Source organism: Canis lupus, chromosome 4 (genome assembly GCF_048164855.1).
Source record: "Canis lupus baileyi chromosome 4, mCanLup2.hap1, whole genome shotgun sequence".
Classification (NCBI taxonomy): Eukaryota; Metazoa; Chordata; class Mammalia; order Carnivora; family Canidae; genus Canis; species Canis lupus.
In genome coordinates, this window is record NC_132841.1 from 11,668,717 (window position 1) to 11,690,733 (window position 22,017).

General features: G+C 37.5%; 1 protein-coding gene across 7 annotated transcripts in view; it reads left to right on the top strand.

The window, feature by feature from the left end:
• BICC1 (BicC family RNA binding protein 1) overlaps positions 1 to 22,017 on the top strand; it is a 271,309-nt gene that overhangs the window by 213,899 nt on the left and 35,393 nt on the right. For all 7 annotated transcript variants that reach the window (XM_072823153.1, XM_072823154.1, XM_072823152.1 and 4 more), the window contains 2 exons: positions 19,809 to 19,888; positions 21,607 to 21,765. In XM_072823153.1, coding sequence (XP_072679254.1) covers positions 19,809 to 19,888; positions 21,607 to 21,765 — 239 coding nt within the window. The remainder of the gene's footprint in view (positions 1 to 19,808; positions 19,889 to 21,606; positions 21,766 to 22,017) is intronic.

The window sequence follows — 22,017 nt, forward strand, 5'->3', positions numbered from 1 at the left end:
CTCTCTCTCTCTTTCTGTGTGACTATCATTAATAAATAAAAATTTTAAAAAACCTTAAAAAAATCTTAAAATACTTTTACTGTAGTTTCTAATATGGAGGTATCATTGATATGCTGTGCTGTGAAAATGCATGTTGTAGAGATGTTATAGATTTATGCTAGTGCTTGCTTTGGCAGCACATAAACTAAAATAAAAAAGATTTATGCTAAATTAGTTACATAACTTTTCAGATTTTAGAATTCTTATTGTGGCCTTAACCTAATATTTTTCTTCTTCTCCTTCTCCTTCTCCTTTTCCTTCTTTTGAGAGTAACATTGAAGTGATGGCAAAGTGAAAAAGTAAATACATTCCATTTTTATTCTTGCCTTTTTTTTTCTCTTTTCAAATATTTTCCTCTCACAAGCTACAGAGAAAACCTATCTTCATCAAGGAGTTACCATGCTGATATGCTGAACATTCCTAATACTCCTTAAAAAGTGAGGGAAAGTAAAACATATCAAATGTCAAATAGCATATAAAAAATTTCGCTAAAAAACAGAAATAACAGCAATATCATATTCTGGCTTATCATGTGTCTCTATGAGCATACTAATAGTCCGGTAAGAGTTTCCCATTAAAAAAAAACAAAAAACAAAAAACAAAAAAACAAAAAAAAACAAAGACACTAACAGAATAAGGCTAATCTGAGACATTTTAATATAAGTTATACTAAAACCATAGTTAAAAAGAAGATAAGTTGTTTGCACTTGATAGTCCAGGGAGGGGAAATGCAGGGCTAAACACCAGTTGACGTAAGAAGGCTCTGAAGGTTTGGTTGCTCAGTCAGTGTGCACCAGCTGGAGTGTCTGTGATGCTGTCACAAGGGCTGTCTTAGCTTTATCCAGGGAGATCTAGAGGTTATGTAGACCTGTTGGACTCTAAATCAGAGCACATCTCTAAAAGAAGTAAGAACAAAGAATATATCTAGAGAAGAGCTAGAATGGTAACCACTCATTAATAATAGCTGACTTTTATGGAGGACTCTCATAAGGACACTATGCTAAGCCCCTTAAGCTATCCCACTTACTGTTGTTCTCACAACTGTGTGTGTGGACACCTACTTTAACTTCATAACCTATGCCAGAGATTGAGGATACAGAAAATTAGAGTTGCTTCACTTAAAATCAGTTCATAGAAAGAAGAGCTGAGGCAAGTGGGGGTGATTGCCCGGAGATAAAATGATCCAGGAGCATAGTTGATGGCTGTGCCAGAGTTGGAAGGCAGTCGTGGTTGTGCTAGGGGGGTGGGCACTTGAGTGCAGAAGAGGAAGGGATAAATGCATAGAAAGATCAAGAAGCAGATATCAGTGACTCTGGGGAAATCCATATATTATCTAATTTGAAGGTATAGTAAAAGATATAAAAGCTGGACATGGTGGCTACCATAAATCAAGAAGGCTGCAGAGTTAACAGTAGGTGTGTGGACAATAGGGTAACACATAATAGGGAACTGAGGACTGACTTGATACTTGTCTTCTGTTTGAGGACTGGGCAGTGATAAGAGAAGCCAACAGAGATTTACATTGCCCTGGAGGGACCTCGAGAAATAGGACATTTGTGTTAACTGCAAGGTGGTGAGGATTGGACAGATGTAGCTAAAAGTAGGAACAGTGCAGTGTTGGATAGCTTCAGGCAAAGAAGACATTCTGTTGCAACGGGGAGCATTTAGATTTGGCTGTAGAGCAGGTTGTCTGAAGGGAACGAAGAGAAGTGAAAGCTGAACAGTTGGGTGCAGTCCTGATCGGGAGGGCTTCGAAGACCACAACAAAGAATTTGAACTTTTAGTTCTAGAAGGTTGGGAAATCATGGAAGGTTTATGATGAGAAAGATGGTTTTAAGAAATTATGGTTAACAGCTAACTTTTGCTTTTTTGTGAAATGGCACACTTTCTCTCACTAAAAATGCAGCAGTCTTAGATGACATTTGGAGAAAGGCATGCTGGGAGTAGAGAGGTTTTAAAATCTATGGTCACCTACATGGCTTGAACTGAGGTGTCCTCACTTCAGTGACTGGACTTTGTGGGATGTGCCTGGCCCATTCTGATGAACAATCCATGAACCTTGATGAAGAAAGGAAGGAAGACTAGAACTTTGTTCCATTCCAGCTCTGAAGTTCTTTGGTATAACTGTAGGGGATGTTCCGAAACAAGATTTTGTATCATTTATTGAATAAAGATCTATTTCTGTAGCAGAATGATAAAAGTTCTAGGATTTTTACTCTAAAAAAATATGTAGGATTTTTTTAAAGGACTTGAATTGATATAGTTGTTTCTCTAACAGACCTTCCATTCTTTCTGTTACTACTTTCTCCCGTGTCTCTTAGAATAACTGAAAGAAAGTGATGATAAACACAAATTTGGTGACATCTTTTTAGTTAGCTTTTATGTTTTAAATATAACTGCTGAATTATGTCCCAAAATGTAATGGTTGAATATTTCTAAATAGAAGACAAATATCACTTTGCAGTAATGCCAAACCAAAATTGAATCCTTAAAGTATTTTAAAATATGCTCTCTTAATGTCTTTATAAAATTTCTTCTGCTTAGATGAAGACTTCTCAACTCTTTCAGCCTTTTTGAGAATCTGTAGATCCATTCAGAAAAACTAAAAATGTGCATGTACACAGTCTTTGAATGTAGTTAGAGGCAGGTTCACCAGCCCCACAAAGATGATCCATAGACCTCCCCTGCTTCAGTAAGAAACTCTGACTTTAGAATCATTTAATGGTTTGCAAAAATCCCACTTCCAAAGATTTGAGGTTGGCACCAAAAATGTATGTATATAGTCAAAACAGTATTTTTTTTGGGGGGGGGGGATGGGTGGAACATACAAACAAGTGCCTTTCGAGGTAAAAAGTTGTATGGAAGCCAAGGAAATATTAAAGAAAATTTTAAATGCTGCTGAATCTACGCATATTTCTCAAAGATCCTATGAACATTACAACACATTTATCAACGAATATCTGAAGGTGCCAGGATACTTCCAGTTAATGTGCCAGAATACACATGACCATGTGATAAAAATACATTTGTATAATAGCTTCTGGGGTCAGGAGATAAAAGAGGGGAGAGGAACAAACAGGAGAGAGGAAGAGAGAGAAAACCATGTCATAGTTCTCTGCTATAGTTATGAAGTTGACTTGTGTTGAACAATAAGAAATCAGTATTTTCAAAAAAGTATCTGCTGAGACCTAGGAATCTTAACCTATATAAGGCATGGAGTCTACCCTGTAAAGTTTGTGCCTTTACAAAGAAAGGAGACAGCACAAATATGGAATGTGAACTTCTCTACTTCACCGCCTCCAACATTCTGTACGTTTTTTCATCAAGAGAAGAAAAGGGATTGGTGGAAAACGTGTTAGCAGTCTTGGTTTGACAGAAAATAGAATTAACTCCAAAAGATTTAAATAAACTCTAATGAAGGACAGAGTAAAAGGACAAGCAAATAGTTATTAACAACAGGTGATGAGGCACAAAAACTGGCAACAGCTAGAAGCCATGACCCCCATGGGCTGTAAGGCAAGGAGAAGACAGAGTATTATGGGACCCCCATGGAAGGGGACCATGGCAAGGGCGTGTTCAGTGGTGTTGCGCTTAGGGAACTGCACAGCTGCTGCCAGAGATGCTGGTTCAGCTTCTAGGTACAAAGAAGGGCAGGACCAAGGATGGAGAATGGCCCTGGGCAGCAGCTAATGGAGTGTAACCAGGTATGTTCTCAATTCTTGGACTTCTCTATTGAGAAGACGAAGAAATTCTGGTGAAACCGTTACAGGGGCACTATCCTTTAAGATTATTTAGTTGTATTAATGGGTGGTTTAATCACACCCTGAGAATGATACGTAAATGATGCTTTTCTAAATGTCCTTGCTTGTGGGGACATTGGAGAATTCTTTTAAGAAAGAGCACTGAACTCCCATTACCAGGATTATTCTTGTTTCCATTTATTTTGGAAACAGTTGCTGAAGAAAGAAAGAGATGTGACCATAAATGTTTAAAAGAATTCCATGTATAGTTAGTGGTGGCCATAAACATATGGCCTTCGCCAACTATTTGGACTTTGTTCCAAACATGTCTTTCAACTGCTGTTAACCCTGTCATTATATATTCCTGCTCCATTTTCACTTGGGAAGTCTGTTTTCAGAGCCAGAAAGCACGTTGATAAAATATCAAGGATAATGGCCCAACAAATAGAGGTAAAGTTCAGAAACTGCATGGCAAAAAGCCTGTCACAGAACTGTAGATGAGAAAGAAGGAATTTTTCAAATTGAGAAAATACTTGTCACTATCATTAACATTTTTAAAGGTCTAAATTTTCAAGAAAATTCTTAAAACACTGTGCTTGGAAAACAAGGAGTTTTGACAAGATTTAAAGTATAAGAATGTGATTTGATTTCAGGACTTTACTGATAATCTTCATTTAAAGTTAATGAGTTTTTTTTTTTCACATTGTAAATATATACTTTTTCATGATAGAAAATACGGAAGAACTTAAAGCATAAAATAAAATAAAAATTACCTGAAACCTTATTACTTAGAAGTAATCCCTGCTTCTAAGCTTGTTTTCCTTTTTATTCTGCTCAATATATGTGTATCCTTAAAATAAAATGACAGTACCTGATTCTTTCTGAATGTCTCCAGTACTTCATTACTCTCCAGGCATTTTGCACCAAGTCTTATTTTCATCAAAAGTATGTTAGTTGGCTTAACTATACCCTTGTTAGCCTTACAATTTAAAGTTTCCCCTCCAGTTTTATAAATAAAAATTATTTAGTAAGGTTGAAGTTTATTCAAGTTTATATATTTATTGACCATTTTTCTGTTGAATCATTTATCTGTGCCTTTTGCCTAGTTTTCTGTGGGTCCATTAGTGTATGTTCAATTTTGTTTTTAATTTACAGGAGTCGTAGTACTTGGAATCTTAAAGGGAGTAAGGAGAGTGGTAGTTGCTGTGGGCTGGGGCAAAGGAGTATTACCTTTGGATAAACGTCTGATAAATTGTAATTTAGAAATTGTTAGGGTTCAAGGTAACTTTAGATATTAAGAAAAATAAAGGACCATTTTGAAGTTATTTAATAATTTAATTTTTAATTTTTTGCCCCAGAAGATATAAATCTCTTTGGACTGAGAGATTAAGACCCTTGGTTCCAAAAAAAGAAAAAAAGACCCTTGGGTCCCACTTACTCAAAAGTTATCAAAAAAAAAATATGAAGTAAATAAATAATATACCGAATAATGTTATAGTGAAAGAGATATGACAATTGTATTCATTATGTGTGATGCATAAAAAAAACTATGAACAGATTTTCAGCTAGTCTGTAGAAAGTGGGAATAAGAAGAAAGGATTGTCAGATTTTCTCGATAATTTAAGGCTCATGTACTTAACATTAGGTACTTTTAATTTTTGTGAAAATTACTAACTTACTTGATATCATGAGCAAGCTTGACACAATCTTCAGTACCCGGAGTCATATGGAACCTTAATTAACTGCTCTTCAGTACAATCTGTGAAACTTTCTCAGTAGATCTTACAACAAAGATGAGAAAGGTGGAGAATTTTTTTGCCAGTCTTGAGCTGCCAAGTTACTTTTAGAACTGAATTCCTAAGAGTTTTGCTCTTTCTTACATACATCCTTAGCTGTGCCTCATGTATCTTCAAAAAACAGAATTTCTAGTTTTTTAAATTTCTTCTCTTTTTTTAAATAAAACAAACAGATTGTATATGTGGTATGATGTGGTCAAGTCTTCATTTACGGTACTTTCCTTGTCTAATGCATGTGAACCCTTAAATGCATGGTTGCTTTTTGGTAACAGCAGCCAGCAGTTTTGTGTTAGGATTTTTCACGATTAGTCCCAGCTGTTGTAAAAAGGAACAGTCTACCCTGGCCATAGATAACAGCACTTTGGGTTTAGACCACAGGCAATACCACTGGGACCTTCCATGAACACTGTGAACATCAGTATTCCTTGGAGAGAGAATGACCATTAGTCACTTCTGGCTCCTCAAAGTTGTTGCGTAACTTGCTGTTATCTCAGTACAGTCTCCTGGGGAGGCTTTATCTTGGCACATGCCTCCATCCCCATTGCAATGCTCCCCCCTTCATCAGATGGACCACTGAGTATGGGAGTGGGACTCCTGTTCCATTCATTTTGGGTTCTCCTTCCTCATCCTGGGTCCCTGCAGTGTTGTTTCTGTCATGCCTTGTGTCTTGGGCTTTGTTCCCACTGTGACAAGAGTGTCTGTATCTCACTCATATGTACATTCCCATCCTCCTTTGTGGTAACCTAGCACTGCGGATGCTTTCAGTAGAGTGTTACAGACAAATCATTCAGACTATTCCAGATTTCCTCCTGGCACTTAAGTTTCCTTTCCTTCCCCTTGCCAGAATCCTTGTCCTTATCTCTGGAATATAAGGCTTGGATGCCAAAAGGCTTCAGAAACTAATTGAGTTAAGCTTTGTGTTTTTAACTTTCTTTTTCCACACTCTGTGTTCCAGAGCTAGATTTCTCTTGTACTTTGGATTTTTCTTGCCCTCTTTCTCTCTGAACAGCAACTCTGTAGTTATGCTTGAAGTTTAGCTTACACTCCATAAGATAAGGTGGTTTGTGAGATAAAGTAGTTTACTCTTTCCTAATTCTCACACTTCTTAAACCTATCTTTTTTTTATTATTTTACCTGTTATGCCTTGATTTTGCTTTATACTTTGTTTGCATTTCGTGTTCTTTGAAATTATTCCTAGGTTTTTACAGAGTACATATACTTGTTTCAAATGACATAAACATCATTGATAAAGTAAGCAGGGATCTTAACAGAGAAAAGACATGTGCCCAATTTACCCCTTCCCTCTCTCATGCCTTATTTCCTTCTAAAGTTGAAAAACACAACAATTAAAAGAGCATATTGTTACTATATTTGAATGCTTTTATTGCTGATTATGTTGGAGATTTGGCATTCTATCAATAAAGGTCCTTTTTTTATAATAAATTTATTTTTTATTGGTGTTCAATTTACCAACATACAGAATAACACCCAGTGCTCATCCCGTCAAGTGACCCCCTCAGTTCCCGTCAGCCATTCACCCCCACCCACGTCCTCCTCCCCTTCCACCACCCCTAGTTCGTTTCCCAGTTAGGAGTCTTTATGTTCTGTCTCCCTTTCTGATATTTCCCACACATTTCTTCTCCCTTCCCTTATATTCCCTTTCACTATTATTTATATTCCCCACATGAATGAGAACATATATGGTTTGTCCTTCTCCGACTGACTTACTTCACTCAGCATAATACCCTCCGGTTCCATCCACGTTGAAGCAAATGGTGGGTATTTGTCGTTTCTAATGGCTGAGTAATATTCCATTGTATACAGAGACCACATCTTCTTTATCCATTCATCTTTTGATGGACACCGAGGCTCCTTCCACAGTTTGGCTATTGTGGACATTGCTGCTAGAAACATTGGGGTGCAGGTGTCCCAGCATTTCATTGCATCTGTATCTTTGGGGTAAATCCCCAACAGTGCAATTGCTGGGTCGTAGGGCAGGTCTATTTTTAACTCTTTGAGGAACCTCCACACAGTTTTCCAGAGTAGCTGCACCAGTTCACATTCCCACCAACAGTGTAAGAGGGTTCCCTTTTCTCCACATCCTCTCCAACATTTGTTGTTTCCTGCCTTGTTAATTTTCCCCATTCTCACTGGTGTGAGGTGGTATCTCCTTGTGGTTTTGATTTGTATTTCCCTGATGGCAAGTGATGCAGAGCATTTTCTCATATGCATGTTGGACATGTCTATGTCTTCCTCTGTGAGATTTCTGTTCATGTCTTTTGCCCATTTCATGATTGGATTGCTTGTTTCTTTGGTGTTGAGTTTAATAAGTTCTTTATAGATCTTGGAAACTAGCCCTTTATCTGATACATCATTTGCAAATATCTTCTCCCATTCTGTAGGTTGTCTTTTAGTTTTGTTGACTATTATTTGCTGTGCAAAAGCTTCTTATCTTGATGAAGTCCCAATAGTTCATTTTTGCTTTTGTTTCTTTTCCCTTCGTGGATGTATCTTGCAAGAAGTTACTGTGGCTGAGTTCAAAAAGGGTGTAGCCTGTGTTCTCCTCTAGGATTTTGATGGAATCTTGTCTCACATTTAGATCTTTCATCCATTTTGAGTTTATCTTTGTGTATGTTGAAAGAGAGTGGTCTAGTTTCATTCTTCTGCATGTGGCTATCCAATTTTCCCAGCACATTTATTGAAGAGACTGTCTTTCTTCCAATGGATAGTCTTTCCTCCTTTATCGAATATTAGTTGACCATAAAGTTCAGGGTCCACTTCTGGGTTCTCTATTCTGTTCCATTGATCTATGTGTCTGTTTTTCTGCCAGTACCACACTGTCTTGATGACCACAGCTTTGTAGTACAACCTGAAGTCTGGCATTGTGATGCCCCCAGATATGGTTTTCTTTTTTAAAATTCCCCTGGCTATTCGGGGTCTTTTCTGATTCCACACAAATCTTAAAATAATTTGTTCTAACTCTCTGAAGAAAGTCCATGGCATTTTGATAGGGATTGCATTAAACGTGTAAATTGCCCTGGGTAACATTGACATTTTCACAATATTATTTCTGCCAATCCATGAGCATGAATATTTTTCCATCTCTTTGTGTCTTCCTCAATTTCTTTCAGAAGTGTTCTATAGTTTTGAGGGTATAGATCCTTTACCTCTTTGGTTAGGTTTATTCCTAGGTATCTTATGCTTTTGGGTGCAATTGTAAATGGGATTGACTCCTTAATTTCTCTTTCTTCAGTCTCATTGTTAGTGTATAGAAATGCCACTGACTTCTGGGCATTGATTTTGTATCCTGCCACACTGCCAAATTGCTGTATGAGTTCTAGCAATCTTGGGGTGGAGGCTTTTGGGTTTTCTATGTAGAGTATCATGTCATCAGCGAAGAGGGAGAGTTTGACTTCTTCTTTTAAATTTGAATGCCTTTAATGTCTTTTTGTTGTCTGATTGCTGAGGCTAGGACTTCCAGTACTATGTTGAATTGCAGCGGTGAGAGTGGACATCCCTGTCTTCGTCCTGATCTTAGGGGAAAGGCTCCCAGTGCTTCCCCATTGAGAATGATATTTGCTGTGGGCTTTTCATAGATGGCTTTTAAGATGTTGAGGAATGTTCCCTCTATCCCTACACTCTGAAGAGTTTTGATCAGAAATGGATGCTGTATATTGTCAAATGCTTGCATCTAATGAGAGGATCTAATGAGAGGATCATATGGTTCTTGGTTTTTCTCTTGCTGATATGATGAATCACATTGATTGTTTTACGAGTGTTGAACCAGCCTTGTGTCCTGGGGATAAATCCCACTTGGTCATGGTGACTAATTTTCTTAATGTCCTGTTGGATCCTATTGGCTAGTATCTTGTTGAGAATTTTTGCATCTGTGTTCATCAGGGATATTGGTCTGTAATTCTCCTTTTTGGTGGGGTCTTTGGTTTTGGAATTAAGGTGATGCTGGCCTCATAGAATGAATTTGTAAGTACTCCATCTCTTTCTATCTTTCCAAACATATTTAGTAGAATAGGTATGGTTTCTTCTTTAAACGTTTGATAGAATTCCCCTGGGAAGCCATCTGGCCCTGGACTTTTGTGTCTTGGGAGGTTTTTGATGACTGCTTCAATTTCCTCCCTAGTTATTGGCCTGTTAAGGTTTTCTATTTCTTCCTGTTCCAGTTTTGGTAGTTTGTGGCTTTCCAGGAATGCATCCATTTCTTCTAGATTGCCTAATTTATTGGCGTATAGCTGTTCATAATATGTTTTTAAAATCGTTTGTATTTCCTTGGTGTTGGTAGTGATCTCTCCTTTCTCATTCATGATTTTATTAATTTGAGTCTTCTCTCTCTTCTTTTTAATAAGGCTGGCTAACGGTTTATCTATCTTATTAATTCTTTCAAAGAACCAACTCCTGGTTCTGTTGATCTGTTCCACAGTTCTTCTGGTTTCGATTTCATTGAGTTCTGCTCGAATCTTTATTATAAACTCTCTTCTTCTGCTGGGTGTAGGATCTATTTGCTATTTTTTCTCCAGCTCCTTTAGGTGTAAGGTTAGCTTTTGTATTTGAGTTCTTTCCAGTTTTTGAATGGATGCTTGTATTGCGATGCATTTCCCCCTCAGGACTGCTTTTGCTGCATCCCAAAGATTTTGAACGGTTGTATCTTCATTCTCATTAGTTTCCATGAATCTTTTTAATTCTTCCTTAATTTCCTGGTTGACCCTTTCATCTTTTAGCAGGATGGTCCTTAACCTCCATGTGTTTGAGGTCTTTCAAAACTTCTTGTTGTATTTAGTTCTAATTTCAAGGCATTATGGTCTGAGAATATGCAGGGGACGATCCCAATCTTATGGTATCGGTTCAGACCCGATTTGTGACCCAGTATGTGGTCTATTCTGGAGAAAGTTCCATGTACACTTGAGAAGAATGTGTATTCAGTTCAGTTTGGATGTAAAGTTCTGTAGATATCTGTGAAATCCATCTGGTCCAGTGTATCATTTAAAGCTCTCGTTTCTTTGGAGATGTTGTGCTTCGAAGACCTATCGAGTATAGAAAGAGCTAGATTGAACTCACCAAGTATAAGTGTATTATTATCTAAGTATTTCTTCACTTTGGTTATTGTTTGATATATTTGGCAGCTCCCACATCCGCGGCATATATATTGATGATTGATAAGTCCTCTTGTTGGATAGATCCTTTAAGTATGATATAGTGTCCCTCTTCATCCCTCACTATAGTCTTTGGTGTAAATTTTAGTTTATCTGATATAAGGATGGCTACCCCTGCTTTCTTTTGAGGACCATTTGAATGGTAAATGGTTCTCCAACCTTTTATTTTCAGGCTGTAGGTGTCCTTCTGTCTAAAATGTGTCTCTTGTAGACAGCAAATAGATGGGTCCTGCTTTTTTATTCAGTCTGAAACCCTGCGCCTTTTGATGGGGTCATTAAGCCCGTTCACATTCAGAGTTACTATTGACAGATATGAGTTTAGTGTCATCATGATATCTATTCAGTCCTTGTTTTTGTGGATTGTTCCACTGAACTTCTTCTTAAAGGGGAATTTTAAGAGTCCCCCTTAAAATTTCTTGCAGAGCTGGTTTGGAGGTCACATATTCTTTTAGTTGCTGCCTGTCTTGGAAGCTCTTTATCTCTCCTTCCATTTTGAATGAGAGCCTTGCTGGATAAAGTATTCTTGGTTGCATGTTCTTCTCATTTAGGACCCTGAGTATATCCTGCCAGCCCTTTCTGCCCTGCCAGGTCTCTGTGGAAAGGTCTGCTGTTACCCTAAAACTCCTCCCCATAAAAGTCAGGGATTTCTTGTCTCTTGCTGCTTTAAGGATCTTCTCTTTATCTTTGGAATTTGCAAGGTTAACTATTAAATGTCGAGGTGTTGAACAGTTTTTATTGATTTTAGGGGGGGATCTCTCTGTTTCCTGGATCTGAATGCCTGTTTCCCTTCCCAGATTAGGAAAGTTTTCAGCTATGATTTGTTCAAATACATATTCTGGCCCTCTGTCCCTTTCGGCGCCCTCGGGAACCCCAATTAAACGTAGGTTTTTCTTCCTCAGGCTGTCGTTTATTTCCCTTAATCTATCTTCATGGTCTTTTAATTGTTTGTCTCTTTTTTCCTCAGTTTCCCTCTTTGCCATCAACTTGTCTTCTGTGTCACTCACTCGTTCTTCCACCTCATTAACCCTCATGGTTAGGACTTCTAGTTTGGATTGCATCTCATTCAATTGATTTTTAATTTCTGCCTGATTAGATCTAAATTCTGCAGTCATGAAGTCTCTTGAGTCCTTTATGCTTTTTTCTAGAGCCACCAGTGGCTGTATAATAGTACTTCTGAATTGGCTTTCTGACATTGAATTGTAATCCAGATTTTGTAACTCTGTGGGAGAGAGGACTGTTTCTGATTCTTTGTTTTGAGGTGAGGTTTTCCTTCTAGTCATTTTGCTCAGTGCAGAGTGGCCAAAAGCAAGTTGTATTGGGAAAAGGAGAAAAAGGAGAGAAAGAAGGAAAGAAAAGAGAAAAAGAAAAAAGGAAGAAAAAAAGAAAAAAAAAGAAGAAGAAAAAGAAAAAGAAAGAAAGGAAAAAAAGGGTGGGGGAAGCAAACAGAAATCAAAAAGCAAAACAAAACAAAACAAAACACAGGGGAGTATCTTCTGATTCTGTGTACTTTAAGTCCCTTGACTTCCCCTGGAACTTGTCCGTCTAGCTGGTCTTCTGGGGGAGGGGCCTGTTGTGCTGATTTTCAGGTGTTAGCACTTGGGGGAGCTGCTCTGCCCCTGCCTGCTGCAGGGCTCAGTGGGGGTTGTTTACCCCGTGAGGCCACAGGAGGAACAACCGCAGTGGCAGCGGCCAGCTCTGGAGCCCTGGAGTCAGCCCCCGCAGTGACTACAGAGCTCTGGGTCTGCAGGGGCCTGGAGGCTCCGGGGCGGGCCGCTGATCTGCTCAGCGTCCTCGCTGTCCTGGGCCCTCCTGGACTCTGCCTGTCCCGGGGGAGGCCGGATCCTGAGCTGTGTCCCTGCGCCCTGTGCTCCCGGTGCCCTGTGCTCCCGGTCTGCGCTGTTGGATTTGCGCTCCCGCCCCGCAGCCCCTTTCGTGGAGCCGCCGCCCGAGCCCCTCAGAGCTGCTCCCGGGTCAATGCGCCGCAGCCCTTAGGGAGCTCGGCGCACTCTCCCAGGGCGCTGGTGTCTGTTAGTGTCCCCGGGAGCCCGAGGGCATCCCCTCCCTCCTGGGGTCCTGTTCCAACTCCCTGCGAGCCCCTTTCCGCCCGGGAAGGTTGGTGCAGCTCCTGCTCCTCCGGGACGGGGCTCTCCTGTCCTGGGGACACTCGCCCCTGCCTCAGCCCGGCTCCCCGCGGGGCCCCTCCCCCCTTGGAGGCCTTTTGTGTCTTTATTTATTTTTCCCCGTCTTCCTACCTGATAGAAGCGCGAACTCTTCTCACTGTAGCATTCCAGCTGTTCTCTCTTTAAATCTCAGGCCGAATTCGTAGATTTTCAGGATGATTTGAAGGTTATCTAGGTAATTTGGTGGGGACAGGTGATTTGGGGACCCTACTCTTCAGCCATATTGCCCCTCCTCCTCAATAAAAGTTCTTGTGTATCTTCTAGTTGGCTGTGCATTTTCTCATGCTAATAGCTCTTTTCTACCTAGTGGATAAAGGGTCCATTGGCTCCATCTTAGTATGTGAACACACCCTTTTATTCACCAAAAACCTGCCTGAAAGTGCTTATCATAGTGGTGAGGGCACCTCATCTCCAATCATTGCCAAATAGTTGAACTGAGAAAGGTCTTAAAGAACTTGTCATACTTTTATCTTTTGATTTGTTCATGTCATTTATGCCAGTGTCATGTCAAGAACACACTTCCTTTGTTGAGTATTAAGTTTTATTCTGCCAAGTGGAGTTTTGATAGGAAGTTATCCTGGGGCATCATGGTGCATAAAGTGGTCATAGATACCAATGGAAACGTCTTTTTCTCATGAAAACTAGGTTTTTTATTTTAAAACTCATTTGCTTTGCATTTCTCTCTTCTCGCTCCCCCTCTAATTAACTAGGAAGGAGATTTTCTTCTGTTTTAAAATAAGATAAATAAGGATTATTTTATGCCTTATGCTAAAGCAACATAGTTGGTTTGGGGAATATCTGCAACAGGGAGATTTGTCCTTTGTTTTGTTTTGTTTTGTTTTTAGGTCTGTGTTTTTTGAATCCTACCTGTAATATCTGATGTGTTTAGCTGTTCACCAACATTTTGCTGGGATTCTTCTACCTACTCTCCCAATGTTCCCTTTACCTTTTTATTCTAACTCAGTTTATTAGGATTCTTGTCATCAAAGAGCATTTTTGAAATAATCTGGAGTCTGTATTTCTGGCTACAAAATCAGCCTAAAGTGTATTGACTTCCTATCATTCTGTTCCATTTCCTTTGAAATAATTTCCAGTCAAATTTAATGAATCAGTTAAGGTTTTCTTTATCTCTTGGCTGGTATATATGTTCACCTAAAAATGTGATATTGGTGTGTTATTTGTCCTGTACATAACATTTTTGCTTAAAAAGGAAAGTGTATTTCTCAAGAGATCAGAAGGAAACTTTTGTTTCACAGAAAAATATGGGCCGTGGCCACAAGACCCATGAGTCAGATTCACTTTTGTTGATCATCAGTGACTTGCCAGCTTAAAGGAATGGTGATCAAAGTAGCACATGGATTGAGTGGTATCTAATTTTGAACCGTGACTGGCTCAGATAGGGTTTTAAGGAGACTCCTATCTCTATATGGGTGTTTTCACTGCATTTTTTCGATGCCTATAAGCACATTATTCAGGAAATGCCAGTGGAGAAGAATATTGAATTTCATCTAGTTTTTTGTTTGTTTGTTTGTTTTCGAATTTCATCTATATTGATGCAGAGTTGCAAATTCCTGGAGTATGCAAAATGAGGAAAGCAAGCCCAAGCTGCTGTCTCTGAAGCAAGTTGTGGATCATGGCAAATCACTGTTTCACACGTTTGTTTTTACTGCCTCAGTTTGAGGTTCTAAATGAGGAAACGTTTAGGTTGTGATGTCTTAGGTGAGCTTCTTATAATGAAATACCAGAAACTTGGAAAATAAAGTTGTTTATGAGGTTAGTTTTTTATTTAAGAATGTTGTAGTACTGCTTCACACCAAAGATATTTAGTTTATTTGAAAGTATAATAATGTTCTGACCAAACTCCCTCATTGAAGAAACTCTACTCCAAAGATTCAGTGACTTTTCCAAGGTCACAGATCTTGTTTATGATTTATTTATGATTCAGAATTTATCATAATTGTGGAATCTACGTATTTTCCCCATGATGTGAAAGGAATCTACTACAGAGTCAGTCATTAAAACTTGTAATACATTTTGTGTGGTATCTGCTGCCTTTTCATAGCATTTCCCTGTGTGATCCAAGCCCCAGTGAGATGTCCAGGGCTTTTTCTGAGTCTTGGTTTATATTGCCTATTTGATAAAATCCTTACCTTTCAATCACAGTCTTCCTTATTAAAAAAAAAAAAAATTGCCAAAAAGTACTTTGAAACTACTTGTTAGCTGTGGATATATTCCCAGTGGTTGTAGGGAATTTCAGAGAAGTTAGAGATATCTCTCTGCCTGTCAACCCTGACTACTTCTAACAGTATTAGATAGACCCAGCTACAGCCCCAGCCAATGTCCTTCTTCTTAGACAGTTTTGAAGGCTAAAACTTTTAAGGAAGAATTTGAAATAAAAGAAAGCTCCAAGCCAAAAGAAAGTAAATTCGGTCCACTGCCCTCTTCTTATGGATTTGAGGCCATTTTGACAGTTTGATATAAATTCATAAAGTGTACCAAAGCCATCTTGATTTCAGGCCATGATATGGAAATTTTCCCCATAAATAAAAGTGCAATTTTAATATGATGCCTTTTATTTTGAGTGTTGTGGGTGGAAGCAGTCAGGTTAGTTAAATAAGCGATTTTCTGTTGTTTTTTCTCTCCAAGAGAACATGCTGAGAATGAAAGCATTGCTTTGAATTTTTGGTGTTGAATCTTTTTGCAACAGCATTCAGTCATGGAGACAGGAAAGGAGCTATAAACAGATCATTGGTGAAATAGTGATGGCTTAAATTCATCATATGTCAATAACACATTACTTTCTGTAGCATAATAAATACAGTGAAATGGCTGACATAAGTCTTTTGTATAGATTTTGCTCTGGTATAGGAGTGAAATGGAAAGGAGGTTTAAGTTTGAGGAGAAAAGGAAAAGGCAATAAAAATTTTTACTCATGTTTCCAGGAATGGGAATATATTTCCAAGGATGGGAAACCAGAGGGTACAAGCAGAGTACCAAGAGATAATCTTTTAAAACCATAGCTAAACTTCACTTAAGCTCACATAAACATCCCAACTCTTTTAAATATATATCTTTACTGAAAATATGTTTTTTAGCATGTGTTCTTATAAAAACAAGTGTTGCCTTATCAACTCTGTATTAATTTCCATATGGAAATCATAAAAACCTTTTTTTGCTCAAAAGTTTAGCTCTTTTGCAGTATATACATATAAAATGCCCATTTCTTACCTGTATCCATATCGCTTCATATAACTTATTAAAGGTTGGATCACTTTCTGTCTTCCTTTCTTCCATAGGATTACACTACAGAGATGTGAACAGATTGATGGGGCATGAGTCTAAAAACCAAAAGTCTGGATGGACATCTGAGAGTTCTTTGTATTTTTAAAGTGGTACTGAGATAAAAATATTTAAGGTCAAAACTGTTGTGGGAAGTATAGGACATATAATCAGTCGCCTTAGATATGAAGTTTAGGCTCTTCCCATGGATTTCCATCTCCTCCCTCTGTATAGCCATTTCCAAAAATAAGGGCACCTTCTGTTCATTCACCTACCGCTTAATGAGTATCTACTACTTGTTTGGCACCATGCAAGTTAAAAAAACCAATTAAGAAAATCCTTGTATTTAGAGAGCTTGAAGATTGATTATAAAGCAGTGGTATTATTTTTAAAGCAAATATCTCAGAACTTTCATGACCAAATCAATTATTTTGAGGCAGTGGGAGACACAGTACACTTATTGCCTATGACTCTGCCATCTTCCAAGAGTCTTCATAGCTGTCCCTTTTCTTTTATGTTCATTAATAAAGCTAGTACTTTGGCTTTTTTCATCATCTAGTATTTCCAGAATGGGTCTGAATAAAACCCCAGTCCCTTGCAGGACACATTTAAGCTGTGACATTGAGCATTAATTGAATGTAGAGAACTGGATTTCAGGATTGGAAATAAGCATATTAAGTTCAGCCTGGATGGAGTAAGAATTCATATCCCATAGATATCTTTCAAGCAGGGCAATAGAGGAAATGAAGAATATACTAGTATTGGCCACATTAACAATCTAAACCAGAATTTTATCATGATTATTTTTCTCTATACTTATGAGACTTGATTATGTAAAGAATCATTTTCCAAACAAGTGCTGATTTGGGTCCTGGAGTTATATGTTGGTGATTGTGTTGTGTATCTCTACGTCCATTGATAATTTATACTTTTGGGTCACTAGATGGTGCTCTTTCACTTTGAAATAAAATATATTTTCCATTGAGGCTTTTGCTTTTTATTTTATTCAGTTGATACAGAGATGGTGGAAAATCAAATTCTTTCATAAATTGAATCTGATGCTTTCTTGTCCCTTTACAGATGCATAGGAATTTTAATGTGATTATCCAACCTATGCAAGTAACAGGTTTTCAGATTAGCATACCACTCAATACTTAACTGTTAATTTATTTTGTATGAAAATATATTTTTCCCTGTAGAACCATTTTATGTTATATGTACTTGACTGATACATAAAACACTACAATTCTATTTTTTATGTGGTTTCACTTGCTGTGTCCTATACTTGATCGAAGAATGACTTGGGAAACAAACAAAATGCCAATTACTGGATCCTGGAGACCCAGGAATATATATTCTAGCAAGTGCTACAGTTGAGTACAATCAGGTATGTTTTGAGAAGTGCTAGGTTCTAATCCCCTAGGAGTAAGCATTTTCAGTGGAGATTAATGTTCAAGCCAGCGTACAGTAATTGAAACCAAAGTTGAAGACAGCTGGGATCAAAATTATGAATGTAGACAGACTTAATGTAAATATTGCCTAGAGGAGTTATACTGGATGTAATAATTATTGAAGAAAATACTGTGTTTACATAAGTGCATTAAGGTTGGTGAGAATCTTAAAGAGAAAAAGTGGTTCCTGTTAGGATGCAATAAGGAGCAAGCAGTGGTAACATGATGCCATACTGACTTGAAGTTGTTTGACATCTGTTTTGCCCTGCTTTTAGGCCCCTTACTCTATGATACCTGACGCTTAAACATTTTAGAAGGTTTAAAGCAATCTTAAGATCTTTCATCTTCGCAGTGCCCCTGTGACTTGACAAACATAAGAGGAAGGATTAAAGAACAGGGTAAGGAGAAGAGTCTAAGACCAAGGGCAGTTCCCAGGAGACCATCTCGGGACAGAATGGGGGCGGGGGGATTGGAGGTGACAGCACTGACTCAAATTAAGCACAGCTGCTGGGATGTCTCCCCAGGAGGCTAGAGGCATTCCTGAGCTCTGAAGGCTGCTGGTGCTCTGTTGTTGACTCTGATTGTTCTACCTTGATCTTAAGAGCCAGGAGCTTTAGGACAGTGTTTCCTCCCTCCTCTCTCCCTTCCTCTGTCTCTTCAATTGCCTATTTTTACCTTATGAGTATAATATGCTCATCATGGCATGGGTTTTCAAATGGACTGTTGGATGGGGATAGGTAAGTGACAATATCAGGGAAATATGTGTAGTTTGATAAAATTCCCACCAGGTGATTCTCTTTTCTTATCTTAGAGAGTTGATGGTTTGGAAGGACTGAGTTGGACCTGCTTGTTAATTGTGAAAAGTGTTCAGACAGTTCCTGACCCCATTGCTGATCTGAAGTGTAGTTCAGGATAAGAAGGACTCCGCAGAAAAGATGGTGTGTTGTAGGCAGGCAGTAAGGTTGACATCACCAGTGATGGTGATGACAATGCTCTCTTTTTTTTTTTTTTTTTTTTTCTCTCTGTTTTTCCACTTTATCACTTAAGCTAGTGTTATGGAACATCTGGCTTCCCCCAAATGGTCTTGGTCTCTCAGGCTGACCTGTGGGGTAATAGAACACTCTTTTGTTGGGGAGACTTGGAAACCTGACAAAAGAAAGAACTGAAACGACATCCTTACCCCAAGTTTGGCTGTAAAGATTCCAGCCTGGCGAACTGCTTCAGCTCCTTTAAGCTTTTACTCAGACCTCGTTTTCCCAATGAGGCCTAATGCCCAGACCTTCATCCCACAGCTGGTACTCCTCCTTCTATCTGTTCTCCTTTTCATAAGTTGTGTTCTAATACACTAGGTAATTTGTTTATCTGATTCATTTTTGTTTCCCTGTACAAAATTGTAAGCTCCATGTGGATAAGGGTCTTTTTCTTCACTGATATATCATCCAACCCCTAGAATAGTGACTGGTATATAGTAGAAGTTCAGAAAATACTTGCTAAATGAATTAATGTTTTCCTTTATCACATTCCATGGCAGTAATCATTAATACATGTAGCATATATTAGCCATTTAACAATAATTCTGGATAAATATTAAATATTCCTGAATGAAGATAATATTTTACTCTGTTAACCTTGATGTATAAAGATACCTTCTGAGTTAGGTTATCACATGTTTTTAAAAGTGTGGATCCAGAGGTGGAAGACATTGTATTATAATGAATGAGCCTCTGAGTGGTTTTCTAGGGCAAGTTATTACACTGCTCTATGCCTTAATTTCCTTTGGAAACAACCTTGCAAAGCTGTGGGGTAGATTAAATGAGTTAATGCATTGAAAGCTGTAGATCAGGACTTGGAATGTAGCAAGAATGTAGTAAGTAATAAAATGAATTTATAGATTCTTCACTTGTTTAAAAAATAATTACATTTGATAAACTTATTTTGCAGTTAAATGGTTTAGCTAGCTTTCAGAAGAAAAAAGCTATTCAGAAAAATGTACAACTTGGGGATTTCCATGTTCCTGTTTTAATTACAATGTTAGCATACCTAGAATGAATCAAATACTGAATTTCTTATGGAATCTCTTTTCTTATATTGTAATATCAATTTTAAAACAAAGAGTTTGGGGGTTTCATATAAGCCCTTTGTTTTTATTTTCTTCTAGATCCCCATATTAAGGTTTCTGGAAAGAAAGAAGATGTTAAGGAGGCCAAGGAAATGATCATGTCTGTCTTAGACACAAAAGTAAGTGAATGTTAAGGACATTCAGATGTCAGAACATTGTCTCTGCAAGGGCTACTTCATGCTGTTATGAAAAGAACCATTTGGAGAAGAAAAACCACAAGAAAGTAATGGTGGGTTTTAAAATATGTGTGATTCTACAATGGATGTAAAGTTCTGTTTAAAATTTAAATGAGCTCTCAAGCTGGGTAATTGAGTAATATTATATATACATACTCAAGTGTGTGTGTGTGTGTGTGTGTGTGTGTGTGTATTTACCCACATATGTACGTATGTATGCTATCTTCAGATATAGACATTGACCCTGAGTAGTATAGGGCAATTAATGAAGTTAGGAAGAATTAGTATATTTGCCTTTATGATGCCAGAATGATCTTCTGTATAGTTGTGTGTGATGGCATGAAACTTGATACTTTATCTTCTAAGTTCTTTCTCTCTCTGCAGGTTAGGTTAGAGAGATAATAGGGAAATTTAGATGTGTAAAGATATATACTCATTTGTGAGAATTTATTCTATTAAACATTTCTAAATCACTATATGGCAGGCACTTTGCTAAGCATCTTACAAATATTTGTTAAATTCTCATAACCAACTCAGCACAGAGATATTAGGGAATTTGCCCAAAATCCAATAATAAATGGAGAGGTGGGATTTAAATCCAGGCTGTCTGGTTCTTAACCACTGTATTTTGCCACCTGGTATTTCACTGAAATGTTTTCTGATCTCTTCCTGTTTTTCTCTTGTTTTTTTTTTTTTCCCTAAGAATTATTCACCTTACAATTATTAAATATTCTAGAATCTTTTCCCAAAAAAAGAATATATTTTTCCTGTGTTTTAAATGTTCAACTAAAGAACTAAGTTTAAAAATCACAGTATTTAATGGATATGTTTAAATTTTAAGAAATAAGACTATGTAAAAACCATCAATATCTTTAACATCTTGTTTTATTTTGACTTTTTAATTTCACCTTCTGAGGACTGAAGAATTTTTTATAAATGAGGAAAGGTTTCATATCTTTATAATTTTACAGTACTGAATTTCCCAAAATTAAATACACAGATTCTAATAGGACCACAATTATTCATTATGTCTTAGAATTTTACATTTGCTTTATTATAACTAATCGTATGCTTTGTATTGATTTATGTAAGCCATGTTACTGCTGGAGCTCTCTTCCTGCCACTGAAAATAACAGGTCTGCTGTGTAAAGTTTGACCTACAGTAATAGGCAAGTTGTGAAAATAGTGCTTACAAATACTTTTTTTTCCCAAAGACTTTTTAATTCAATTTTGGGTTTTATTTTTACTGTTTCTGTCACAGTTCAACAGTCCTACTAACCTACATATATTCAGTCTTGTAATTATTTTCATCTGATTTTAGTTATTTGAATTAAATGTTTTATGAATAATGTCTGTTAAAAATGAGTAATTTATTTGTAATTATACCTGACTTTATTTAAATGCTGCTTTCCAAAAAGCTATCTTGGTAAAGAGTGTATCTTTTAATTTCTTCTGACAAATTTATCTTAAAATGAGAATTTCTTTTTTATCGCCGAAGAGAAATAGAAAGTATGCATTTATAGATTAAGATGATCTTACCAAAAAAATTGTAAGATTTCCCACCGAGTCTTATTGTCAGTATTGTTCCCTTGGAGAAGAGTTCTAAGGAGTTTTTTCTTCCTTTTTCATGCATCAAGAATTAATACATTATTTCCATATAGAGCAATCGAGTCACCTTGAAGATGGATGTTTCACATACAGAACATTCCCATGTAATTGGCAAAGGTGGCAACAATATTAAAAAAGTGATGGAAGAAACAGGATGTCACATCCACTTTCCAGATTCCAACAGGAATAACCAAGCAGAAAAAAGCAACCAGGTGCTTTGTCTTTTCACATGAACTGTTACGAAAAAAAGTAAAGTTATAATTTTTCATATGCTTATTTTTTGGGGGGAGATGAAAGCAAAAAAATAATCATGGAGATACCATATGATCTTACTAATATGTAGAATCTAAAATAAATAAATAAATGAAACAAAGGAATAAACAAAAAGCAGAAGCAGACCCACAAATGCAGAAAACAAACTGATGGTTCCCAAAGGAGAGGGTGCTTGGGAGATGGGCAGCAGC